Genomic DNA, 12,383 nt, shown 5'->3' with positions numbered 1-12,383 from the left:
GGTTTTCTCCGGGCACTCCGGTTTCCTCCCACATCCCAAAAACATGCTTGGTAGGCCGATTGATCACTCCAAATTGTCCCTAGGTGTGAGTGCGAGTGCGAATGGTTGTTTGTCTCTGTGTGCCCTGCGATTGGCTGGCAACCGGTTCAGGGTGTCCCCCGCCTACTGCCCGATGACGGCTGGGATAGGCTCCAGCACGCCCGCGACCCCCGTGGGGACTAAGCGGTTCAGAAAATGGATGGATGGATTATCAAGTCAGTTGTTAAACGTCGCAAATGGTGTTTTTATTTTTGTGCCCTGCGAATGGCTGGCAACTAGTTCAGGGTGTACTCTGTCTCCTGCATCAAAGTCAGGTGAGATAGACTCCAGCACACCCTGGTCCTGGGGAGGATAAGAAGTATAGAAATTGGATTGATGGTTGTCACATTAATATTTCGCAAGGTTTTGAAATTAGTTATGTTTGTCTCGGTTTTTTTTTTTAAACTACAAAAAAATGGCATTTGAATAGGGGGTTGTACCCTTTTTTTTATTTAGAAAATAACAATATGCAATTGAAAGCCTTCATTCAAACTCGGGGTAGGGAACCTTGGCCCCACAAGACCCATATCCCGGCTGTTTTCCATGTATATGGCTCTCGTGGGAGCAGGATTCCCTACCCCTGATCTAAATGAATACCTCTGAGATTGATTCAAACCCACATCCACTGACTGTAAAGCAGACATCTGATATGTCCACAACACATCTTTCAACTTATAAAAAATAATAATTTTGAATGTTGTTCTATTTCTCCCTTTGATCATGACCTCCTTGGAAAATCCAAGCATAAGGCCCAAATACCACTTTTTCCTAATATTATTTGTAATGTAGTTGCTGTACTTTACCTCAACTGGCATAAGATTTAGGATTTGGGGATGAGTTCAGTGATCAGTTAAATATACTTCCTTTGTATTGGAAGTGTTGTATTACTATAACAATTTGCTGAAAGTAGACTTTATCGCTTTTTCCGGGCATTAGAAAATGAACATGCCATGATGAACAAGACCAATTTGATTGTTTATTTATGTACAAAACCCTGGGATGTTCACATATCAAGTATACAGTACCAAGTGACAGAAATTATGAAAGGTTTGAACATAAAAAGGGTATTAAAGTAGTAAATCAGTATTGCAATTAAAAGACACAAGCTATTGAGGGAGAAACGCCAGTGTTGGTCTCTCGCCAAAAACAGAACACAAACATGGATTTTTTTTTTTTTTAAACATTTAAAATGGAACACAGTTCCATGCTGCAAAATGGTTTGTAGATAAAAATGAAATGAGATCCATCGTGGTTTTACAAAATTGTAGAATTCATGTTTTTTTTCCAAAGCTCTTCTAATTGTTGTTTGCCTGTAAAAAAAACAAGAAATCAAAAACATTTAGTTTTCAGACTTAGTGTGTGTGTGTGTGTGTACGTATGTACGTATGTATGTGTATGTGTGTATATATGTATATAGGCTAATATATATATATATATATATATATATATATATATATATATATATATATATATATATATATATATATATATATATATATATATATATATATATATATAAAAAAATGTTAATAAAGCAAGCGTCAAACCGCATCATAGCATACCATAGCATTGTAAGCATCCAACTGAGCATCCAACTCTTCAGCTGATAACTGGGGTCTGTTTCCTCTTCCTCTCCCTCGTCCACTTCCACATCCCCAACCTCTTGAGCCTCCACTGCTACCACCTTGCCTCCGTTCACTCCATTCACTCCTGTCACTCCTGTCAAGCGTGGACTGACCGAGCCGGCTCCTGTCAAAGCCTCTGTTAGAACTGTGGGCAGACCACAAATCAGCTTATAGGATAAACAAGAAAACACAACTCAAGATACACTAATAATCAAGGGGTGCCATGTATCCCTGAGTAATTTGAGTACCTGCTCAGGAAAAAAAAATTTGTCCCTAGAACCCATTTATTTACATGTACATATTTACATTAACATCTACATTTGACTTTTACTGGTTGCGTTGGCCACTTATATAAATCATTTGTGAAGTTAGAGGTAAGAGCCTCCAGGTTAGGCAGGTTACACAAAGATGCAAGGCTAGCATACTGTCGGCTATATAAACAAACACTAGTCTGTTTATTTACTACATAATGCACTTTATTATGTGTCTGTCTGCTGTTTAATTTCGTATTGGGTCACTTTATGGTGTATTTCTGTCTGCTGTTTAATTTCGTATTGGGTCACTTTATGGTGTATTTCTATCTGTTGCCATGGAAATCAATTGGGAAGATGACATTAAAGGCGAGGAAATACAGGTAAAGACAGTTTACTGAGACACGCCAGCTGCTGTCACCTGCACTAGAGTACTTTGTTAGGAGGCACTTTATTTTACTTTACTTTAATAAACTTTGGTCTGCTGGAAAATGAAAATAGAGACATTTTGGAGAAATCTCGAAATCACCATATTTGACCAAAAGATCCGTCCGTCTGTTCATCCTTCCTTCTCCTCACGAGGGTTGCCGGCACCTGCGTACTGACTTGGGGCAGTTGGCGGGGTGCACCCAGAACTGATTGCCATACTCAAACTGACACCTACGGAGAATTTGGAGTGCTCAATCAGCCTACCATGTATGGTTTTTGAATGTGGGAGGAAACCGAAGAATGATAAACCTACGCAGGCATGGGGAGAACATGCAAACTCTACACAGGAAGGCCAAACCCAGAATTGAGGCGACATGGTAACCAATGCCCCACCATGACGCAGAAAATAAATCTCATATATTTGTAATTTCTGAATACTCAACTGTTCAACGTTCATTAGGATATCTGAATAAAAACATTCAATATCTACATCTCAACTGAGGATTGAATGATGGTGGAGACTTCTCACCTTTGTGTGGACTGTCTACTTTGCGAGTCGCCGTCAGATGTCACCTGTACAATCTTCATGGGGCGACCTGAAAGAGTGAGATGACAAGAGAACACACTTAGATATGCTGGCATGATAACAAGAAGGTTGCTGTCTAAGAGGCAAATCCCCACCATCAAGAGGGACTCCATTATAGTGTTTCAGAGCTTTGATTGCATCTGCTGGCTTTTCAAAACAAATATCTGCACTTCCTTTGCTGCGGCCAGAACGGTCATAATGGATTGCTACTTTACTCAGCGGCCCGAAGTCTTCAAACAGCTCCTGGGGGGAGAGAAGTCAAGCGTGGGTTATTGTCACATTGACACCAACACGGTGACGTTTAAGAGCTGTGTAAATTACTTGAATGTCTGAATCGGACACTCCAAAATCCAGGTTGGAAATGAGCAGTTTAGTGCCATTTTCTGCTCTTCTGTCTGCTCTTGAGCTTTGTCCCCCCTGTTCACCAGAATGCTGCTCAAACATGTCATGCTGCCATTTGTCTGGCAACTCTCTCGGCTGGGAAGGGGAAAAAAACGGCAGTTTAAACACCATATAAACCCAAAATGCAGTCAGTGGGTGAACAAACATAACCACACTAAGCGTGCAGTTAAAGGAAGGCCTGGGAAGGTCACCCTTGGAGCTGGCCTGGTTCTTTGGAGTAAAGTGATGTAAGGCAACGACAGACAGCACCACACCAACAACCTCTCAAATGAAGAGCACCATGGAGCAGCCATCTTGATTGAACAATGAACATCAAAAAGTGGCGACATGGGCACGAAGCCTGTTGCGTTGAGTCTTGGTGAGGTAAGGCTGGTAGGCCCTAACCCTATAAACAAAAGCATTAACAAGTATGGAAGCCCGTAAGGGGACATGAAGGGACAACACACTTTTGAAAGAAACTCAAAACAAAAAAATACAAAATCTCTCAAAACACTCCTATCCTTAACTATATGAGGATATCATTGTTGTCCACTTGGAGTCAGCATCCTCAAAATATATGACAGTTGAACATGTAATGAATGAGTGTATACCCAAAGTTCCTATTGAAATTATCATTTAAATCAAGCATTGTCAACTGGTGGTCCGCAGCCCTCTAGTTAATCGTAGCACTATCGCAAGTGGGCCGCAAAATTATAAATGGAAAATAATTGTAACATTTAAATAAAACTGAAGTTGAAAACCCCTGATTTAAGTTCTTTCCTTCTACAGCAATAAATTAGACCCGTCATTTTTACGCATTTACTCCTCTTTCGCTGTCAGGATATATTCACACTTTCTTAATCATGAAGAGGGCAATGTGCTCCTGTGTTGAATCATTGTGCTTAAAATGATGCACAAACATTTTCTTTCCAGACTTATTTCTTTGTCACTATGAAGTAATTTGATCCAATACTGAATGAATGGCTTCATCTTAAAACAACACATTTAGACAGGATGACAGCAGTGGAAGCATGTTCTCCATCTGGAGAATTGAGGGGGGGGGGGGGGGGGTGTTCGGGATAAGACAGTTTTGATGAACAGATTACCATTCTCTAAAATTAAGATGCTCCTCTCCACAGGGCCAAAAAGAAAAAACTATGGAACTTTGGTTGAGGTAAAGCACAAGGTCTGTAATGCATTAAGTACGCCAATGTCTAATTGCAACGCTGAAAACCAAAGTTCAGTAAATTAACCCTTTTTTTGGCAGGAAGCTTATTACACACAAAATGAAGTGAAAGGGTTCTGAGCATTTTAGTAGTCAAATTCACAAATTTCAGCCTCTCAAATATGAATACTCCCTATTCATCCATGAAAGAATACAAATTGTATTTGCACTTCAATTAAAATGAGACAATGCTGAATATCAGCTTGCCCATATTCTGAATTAATCACTATCCCATAAAGTCATTCCCAAACATAGTCCATTTAAAATAAAATCATAGATTTTGTTCTACATACTAATTGTACACATTTTAAGGTAATTGATGAACGCATGCAAGAACTGAGAAATGTGTCATACTTAATTGGAGCACTGCCGTGTGTTGTCAGTAATCAGTCAATTTTGAAGGGGAGCCCCCTAATGTGATTTCCATAGTAAAAAAAACATAATTTTCATACTGCATGTACTGCAGGGTTGGGCAACTTGAGGCCCACATGTGGCTCTGATTCACAGTGTTTTTCATTATTTATTTGTATTTGGTTTGGGAACAAAGCTCAATTGATGGAAACCATTAGAGGTTCATCGGCATACGTCGCGCGGGCTGCACCATTATTAATTGGCCCACAAGAAATTTTATAAATAGAATAGAATATGGCCGACACGTCCACTTTTGCCTGTATGTGGCCCTCATTGAAAACATTTTTGATACTTTGCTCTACAGTGTAGTTTTACGTTATCAAATCACTATTCACTACTCACTGGCAAACATCTGCCTGCACAGTTTTATACTGCTTTTATTTAATCCAACTTGAGTAGACCTAAGAATTTTGGCATTAGGAACGACATTTAGAACATAGGACCAGAATAATATTAACATTGCATGAATGAATGAATGAATCGGTGGGTGGGTGAATAGACGCATATACCTATATTTTTGTTCAATATTATTTTAAATTGTATTTATTTACTTTGCAGTTGTTTTCCTTCGTGCAATGCATTGTGGTCGATACTAAACTTTTGAGTGGACATCGATGGTCACTGCTTTTTCAAGTGCATTATGGGTAATTTTAAGTGTCCTGCATTTGTGCCGCCTGGACATTCGGACACCCTAACAAAACTGTGTAACCCATTGATAACGCACTACGCTACATAGCAAAGAGTGTGCACATTCGGACACAGCCTAAGTTTGTTTATCCGGAAATTGACCCAGAAACACATTTACGCAAATTAAAGTTTAGCGAGATTTCGCTTTTTTTCGACCTTTATCTTTTTTCCCTTTCATCTCACTTTAGGTGGCACCGTACACAAGCGTATTAACTATTCAATTAAGGTATTTAAGATCGTTCTTACTCTGGTGTACGGTGTGGGCCTGTTGTCTCGCTCGCGGTTAGAACTCCGCGCCGACCTCGAAAATCCACCGGCGAAACCAGAACGTTCACTCAGGCGGGACGAACCACCACCACGGCTTCCTTTGCTGTTAAGCTTGATAATGTCGTCCAGAGACATGCTCATTTTGTCGACCATGGTGGAGCGAAATGTTGGTTCAGACAGTGTCGGAGTATAAAGAAGTTGGAACAGCACAACTGTATTCGTTCGGTATAGCAAATCCCTCTGGTGGCGTTGTGTTGCGTGGTGCTAGCGGATATACGCACACAGTTTACGGAAATGACGTAATATACGTAATAACCAGCACTTTGCTCATTGGTTACATGTCGCTAAAGCTTTATTGAAACGTGAAAATATACACGTTTTCTTTCATTAAAGACTTTTAAATGCTAATGCAAACAAAACCTGCAATCCCTTTGCCCTGCTCAATTTAATTAAACGTTTTGTAAGGTATAATAATGTTTCATAGGTATCGCTGATAATATTTCATGAGTTGGTAGAAGGATAGTTTGGCAATCCAGTCATTATATAGAAAGCATTTACAAAAAAAAAAAAAAAAGCTTGAAGTCAAACAGACACATTTTAAAATAATAATAATGTAGCATTTAATTTAGGGATTATATATTTGTATATGTAATGATCGTTATTTTCTAACATAGTGTAATGATGTGTATATTTACGTTATCTGGGTTACGTTTCATTTGTGGATTGCTCTGCGACGTTCTTCGTGAGGGCGGACGGTAAGAAGAAAACAAGGAGGGAACGGGAGTTGAGTTGAGAGAGAGGAAAATAAAGACGTATTTGAATCAGTCTTGCCTTGTCGGTATCTTAGTTTAACAAGGAAAAGTACCAGAAAGTATGCACTGTATACTCATTGTGAACCGCCATACTTCGGCCTCGGAGACGAACAACTTTTAAGGATTACAATAGGATCAATATGGCAGAATTTCAGGGGGAAAAAAGATTAGAATTTTAGGTGAAATGTTGTTTTCTGACACAGTGATGATGAAACTTTGCATCACTTATTTTTTCTTTTCTCGAGCTCACACTTCTGGACTTGTATGAAAAATTGCTCCACAATTTGAATTACGTAGTATATATTTTCTCTATGAATGACTTGGAATTTCCTGTTTCAGATTTTAGCAACATAATTTTGTCAATGGCTAAATACTATACACATAGTGCCAAATGGAGGACTAGTAAACCCCCGCCTTCTCAGAATTATGACTGACCAAGACCATGTTTTTCTTATGCCTTAGGAAAGTAAAATCAAGCAACTGTGCGAAGAAAATCCCCACTGCATATAACTACTTTGGCACAACAGGGTTTCTGAAAAAGAGGACACCCTTTTTTGGGGGTGTTAATGGTAAGAGCGCTGGGGGGGTTGCTGTTGGTTGGAGCGCTGTAGTGTCCGACTGGGGAGGGGGGTGTGGTGCTGTTGGTGAGAACACTGTAGTGTCCGACGGGGGATGCTGGAGTGCGTTTCGGCAATCAAACAAAATCCCGGACAATTTTGAAATTCCACCCCGTGGTCACCCTGTTGTAAAAATTGACTTTAACAATTGAAGTGGAAAAAAATAAAATAAAAAAGCTTACAGCATCTGGTATTCCCAGGCGGTCACCCATCCAAGTACTAACCAGGCTCGATCCTGCTTAGCTTCCGAGATCAGACGACATCGGGCGTTCTCTGGGTAGTATGGCAGTAAGCTGAACAACAGCTCATAATTTTGCATTTTGTAGACACAATCGCCCCAGAAAAGCAGCGACATGTACTTGATGGCTGTTGTAAAAGTTTCCTTTCACAATTGACGTGCAAAAATAAAAATATAAAAGGCTTTCAGCACCTGGTATTCCCTGACGGTCTTGTGGCACTCACCCGGCGAGTCTCCTCCGATGGCTTAAAGTGCTAGAGACATCCCTTTTTTTTTTTTTCAATTAGAACGGAATTTCAAGATTCAAGAGGTTTTTTTTTATTCGCCATGTTTGAGCGTGCCAAACAAGGAATTTGACTTCGGTAAATCACAGCCTCTGTTCAACATTTGGTGACTAACAACAACACTCAGGACATGTGAAGAACGAAAGATATTCTCAAACACCCCCTGATCTTAAACTCCCAAGAGGGCAAGGAAAAACTCACAACTCCAGCTAGGGGAAATGAGAAACCTTGAGAAGAGACCACAGATGGGAGGGTCCCTCTTCTAGGATGACCAGGCTGCAATGGATGCAGAGAGGACACATAGTACAAACAGTGTAGACAAAAAAGGTGTGGCAAGCGGGATGTTATTGCACAGTAATGACTCTGAGACTCTAAGAGTGGTGTGAGTTCATCAGAGCGACAGCCTGGGGGAAGAAGCTGTCTCTGTGTCTGCTGGTTTTAGTGTACAAAGCTCTATAACGGCGTCCGGAGGGGAGTAGTTCAAACAGGCTGCAACCTGGGTGCGAAGGGTCTGTTGAGATGTTACTTGCACGTTTCCTGGTCCTGGACAGGTACAAGTCTTGGATAGATGGGAGGTTGATTCCAATTATCTTTTCTGCAGTCCTTATTGTCCGTTGCAGTCTGTGCTTGTCTTGTTTGGAGGCTGATCCAAACCAGACAGTGATGGAGGTGCAGAGGACAGACTGGATGATGGCAGTGTAGAAGGTCTTCAGCAGCTCCCGTGGCAGGTTGAACTTCTTGAGCTGTCTCAGGAAGTACAGCCTCTGCTGGGCCTTCTTCCGGAGAGAGTCTATGTGGCCGGTCCATTTCAGGTCCCGAGAGATTGTGGTTCCCAGGAACTTGAAGGTGTCTGATGAGAGAATAGTATTACTGCGGATAGTGAGGGGTGAAAGTGGTGAAGGGCCTCGCCTGAAGTCCACTGTCATCTCCACGGTCTTGAGCGGGTTCAGGTCCAGGTGGTTTTGGCTGCACCAGTGGACCAGCCGCTCCACCTCCTGTCTGTACGCAGTCTCATCACCGTTCTGGATCAGTCCGATGAGAGTGGTGTCGTCTGCATACTTCAGGAGCTTCACGGAAGAGTCACTTGCGGAGAAATCGTTGGTGTAGAGGGAGAAGAGCAGTGGGGAGAGGACGCATCCCTGAGGGGCTCCAGTGTTGGTGGTCAGGGTGTCAGATGTGATGCTCCCCAGCCTCACACGCTGTCTCCTGTTGGTCAGGAAGCTGGTGATCCACTGACAGGTGGAGGCAGGCACCGCAAGCTGGATGAGCTTCTGTTGGAGGATGTCAGGAGCGATGGTGTTGAACGCCGAGCTGAAGTCCACAAACAGGATCCTGGCGTACTTTCCTGGGGTGTCCAGGTGTTGCAGGATGTAGTGCAGTCCCATGTTGACTGCATCATCTACCGACCTGTTTGCCCGGTAGGCAAACTGGAGGGGGTCCAGCAGGGGGCCCGTGACATCCTTCAGGTGGTTCAGTACTAACCTCTCGAAAGATTTCATGACCACAGATGTCAGTGCAACAGGTCTATAGTCATTCATACCTGTGATGGCGGGCTTCTTGGCCACTGGAACGATGGTGGAGCTCTTGAAGCACGAGGGCACCTCACACAGCTCCAGGGAACGGTTGAAGATCCGTGCAAAGGTGGGCGCCAGCTGCTCAGCGCAGACTTTCAAGCAGGAAGATGACACGCCGTCTGGGCCCGGTGCCTTCCTGATCTTTTGTCTCCGGAACATCTGGCGCACTTCCTCCTCGCGAATCTGGAGTGCGGGCGCGGCCTCTGCAAGAGAGAGAGTCGGTGACCACGGTGATGGAGGTGTGGACAGAGCAGTTGTGGGGGGAGGTGAGTATGTGGATTGTGTGGATTGTGCTGCAGGAGGTCCCGTTGTGTGGGAGGACCGATCAAACCTGCAGTAGAACCTGTTTAGCTGGTCAGCGAGCCTTGGGCTCTCCACAGGACGGGGGGTTCGTTTCTTGAAGCCCGTGATGCTCTGCAGGCCTTTCCACACTGTTGAGGGATCAGGATTGGCAGAGAGGTGTCTCTCCAGGCTCTCCCCGTAACACCTCCTGGCTTTCCTGACCTCTCGGTTCAGTGTGTTTCTGGTCTGCTTGAACAGGTCCCGGTCGCCGCTCCTGTAGGCCTCCTCCTTGACTTTGCGCAGCCTCCTAAGGTTCGGTGTAAACCAAGGTTTGTCGTTGTTGTACGTGCAGAAGGTCTTAGTCTGCACACACAGATCCTCACAAAAACTGATGTATGATGTGACAGTGTCAGTGAGTTCATGCAAGTCTGAATTTGCAGCATCAAAAACACTCTAATCGGTGCAGTCAAAGCAGGCTTGGAGGTCCTGCCTTGACTCCACTGTCCACTTCCTGACAGTCCTCACCACAGGCTTAGAAGTTTTTAGTTTATGTCTGTAGGCAGGGATCAGATGAACTAGACAGTGGTCCGAGAGTCCTAAAGCTGCACGAGCCACAGAGTGGTATGCATCCTTAATTACGGTGTAGCAGTGGTCCAGTGTCTGTGCCCATCTGGTGGGACACGTTATGTGCTGTCTGTATCTGGGGAGTTCGTGTGCGAGGTTCGCCCTGTTAAGATCACCCAGAACAATGATTAGTGAATTTGGTAGAAGTTTCTCCATATCTGTCACCTGGTCAGCCAGCATCTGCGTGGCTTCACTCGCACGTGCGTGTGGTGGGATGTAAACAGCCGCCATGACGATCGAGGAGAACTCCCGTGGTGAATAGAACGGCCGGCAGTTTATGAAAAGTGTTTCTAGGAGAGGGCTGCAAAACTCTTTCAACACCATGACATCGGTACACCAACGTTCATTAATGTAGAAACAGAGACCACCTCCCTTTGATTTTCCGGAGAGCTCCGCGCTGCGATCTGCACGCGTTAGCCGAAACCCAGCTAACTCCATGGCGTGGTGGGGGGTTCGTTCGCTAAGCCACGTCTCAACAAAACACAGCGCGGCGGATCTGCTGAAGTCCGTGTTCCTTGAAGTGAGGAGCAGCAGTTCGTCCATCTTGTTCGCCAGGGAGCGGACATTCGCCAGATGAATTGACGGTAGGGCAGAACGGAACCCTCTTTGCCTCAGCTTTACGAGGGCTCCCGCTCGTTTTCCGCGTCGCCGCCGTCGCGCTAGCTTGTATAGCACCGCCGCTCCGGCTAAAATCTCCGACAAACAATCTGAATCAGAGAGAACAGGAGAGAAAATACCAGAAGAAGACTGACCGATGTTTAACAGTGCTTCTCTAGTAAAAGTGATCCGGGATGGACAGCAGAAGACACAGAAAACACACAAAATAAGACAAAGAAACAGAGAGCGACTCACCGTGGCAGCCATCCGCGGCGCCATCAGATGACGTCTGATTTGATAGAATGTATAAAGTGAACACATTTGCCGCATTGGAAATTAAAAATGGACACCGATTACTAAGAATAAAGCTGAAATGAAATGCCAGTTTATCGATCGGGTCCCGCACGAAGCCAAACTGGCGGCGCCATTACTGTGACGTCACAAGTTGTACATCTGGATGTCAACAAACCCAAACAACATGGCAGATGATAGCGACAGCTCCGTTTCTAGCGGCAATATTAGCATCATTTTATCCGATTCAGAAACCTCTTTTGACGCAGAATATGATGAATCTAGCAGTTCACTTGGGCTGAGCTGAGCACATTTTCTGAATTGTGCCCCTCCCGTCACTCTGGTTAGGTTGGCATAGTAAAAAGTAAAAAGTGCTCTTGGGGGCTTTAGAGTGCCGAGTTGATCTCGGCACATGAAGACATGACCACCTGCAACGTTTGGTTTAGGTTTTATAAGCATTTTTAATTTTATTGCTTAAATCGCATTTTCTCGACGAGCTGAGCACGTTTTCTGAATTGTGCCTCTCCCGTCACTGTGGTTAGGTTGGCATAGTAAAAAGAGTAGAGTGCCGAGTTGACCACTGCGAATGAAGAAATTAACATCTGCAGCGTTTGGTTTAGGTTTTAGGCGCAATTTTAATTTTATTTCTTAAATCGCATTTTTTCGACGAGCTGAGCACGTTTTCTGAATTGTGCCCCTCCCGTCACGCTTTGACATACTTTTCAAAGTCAAAGTCTCCTTTATTGTCAATTCTTCCGCATGTCAAGACACACAAAGAGATCGAAATTACGTTTCTCACTATCCCAGGGTGACAAGACAGCGTTCACAACGCACATACAAGTAAACAACACAGGAAAAATAAAAAAAGAAGATGAACAATAAGAGTGATAGCCCGCTAGCCGCTCCCGATGCACAGCAGAGTCTGGAAAGATAATACAGAGTTCACAACGCACATACAAGTAAACAACACAGGAAAAATAAAACAAGAAGATGAACAATAAGAGTGATAGCACGCTAGCCGCTCCCGATGCACAGCAGAGTCCGGAAAGATGACAGTCAACCAGGCCACTGTGAACACGAGCACACAGCAGGCGCGCACTGTCCGGTTCGTGGATCCTATCAGG

The 12,383-nt window shown here is 43.7% G+C and overlaps 1 protein-coding gene and 1 pseudogene across 2 annotated transcripts; both read right to left on the bottom strand.

Annotated features, from left to right (window-relative positions):
* Positions 1-1,034: 1,034 nt before the first annotated feature.
* Positions 1,035-6,224, bottom strand: LOC125969531 (aly/REF export factor 2). Of its 2 annotated transcripts, XM_049721709.1 has the most exons (7): positions 5,920-6,065; positions 3,563-3,756; positions 3,291-3,446; positions 3,065-3,212; positions 2,913-2,979; positions 1,641-1,848; positions 1,035-1,388 (listed from the first exon to the last, which is right to left on the bottom strand). In XM_049721709.1, the coding sequence occupies exons 2-7, from the start codon at positions 3,698-3,700 to the stop codon at positions 1,374-1,376; spliced, it is 732 nt and encodes a 243-aa protein (XP_049577666.1). In that variant the 5' UTR covers positions 3,701-3,756; positions 5,920-6,065; the 3' UTR covers positions 1,035-1,373. The 2 variants fall into 2 exon arrangements, with proteins under 2 accessions (XP_049577666.1, XP_049577665.1); XM_049721708.2 differs by lacking the exon at positions 3,563-3,756 and having other exon boundaries at positions 5,920-6,224.
* A 1,320-nt stretch (positions 6,225-7,544) lies between these two features.
* LOC125969667 (5S ribosomal RNA) lies at positions 7,545-7,663 on the bottom strand (annotated as a pseudogene).
* Positions 7,664-12,383: the final 4,720 nt, after the last annotated feature.

Source organism: Syngnathus scovelli, chromosome 5, assembly GCF_024217435.2.
Source record: "Syngnathus scovelli strain Florida chromosome 5, RoL_Ssco_1.2, whole genome shotgun sequence".
NCBI classification, from domain to species: domain Eukaryota; kingdom Metazoa; phylum Chordata; class Actinopteri; order Syngnathiformes; family Syngnathidae; genus Syngnathus; species Syngnathus scovelli.
This window is presented reverse-complemented; position numbering and strand designations above follow the sequence as displayed.

Coding starts and splice junctions, on each gene's coding strand:
- LOC125969531 (XM_049721708.2), bottom strand. CDS start 6,093: ATGGTCGACAAAATGAGCATGTCTCTGGACGACATTATCAAGCTTAAC. Junction 3,447..5,919: donor GGCCCACACCGTACACCAGA/GTAAGAACGATC, acceptor TCCCCTTCCCAG/CCGAGAGAGTTGCCAGACAA. Junction 1,849..2,912: donor AGTAGACAGTCCACACAAAG/GTGAGAAGTCTC, acceptor GTCTGCCCACAG/TTCTAACAGAGGCTTTGACA.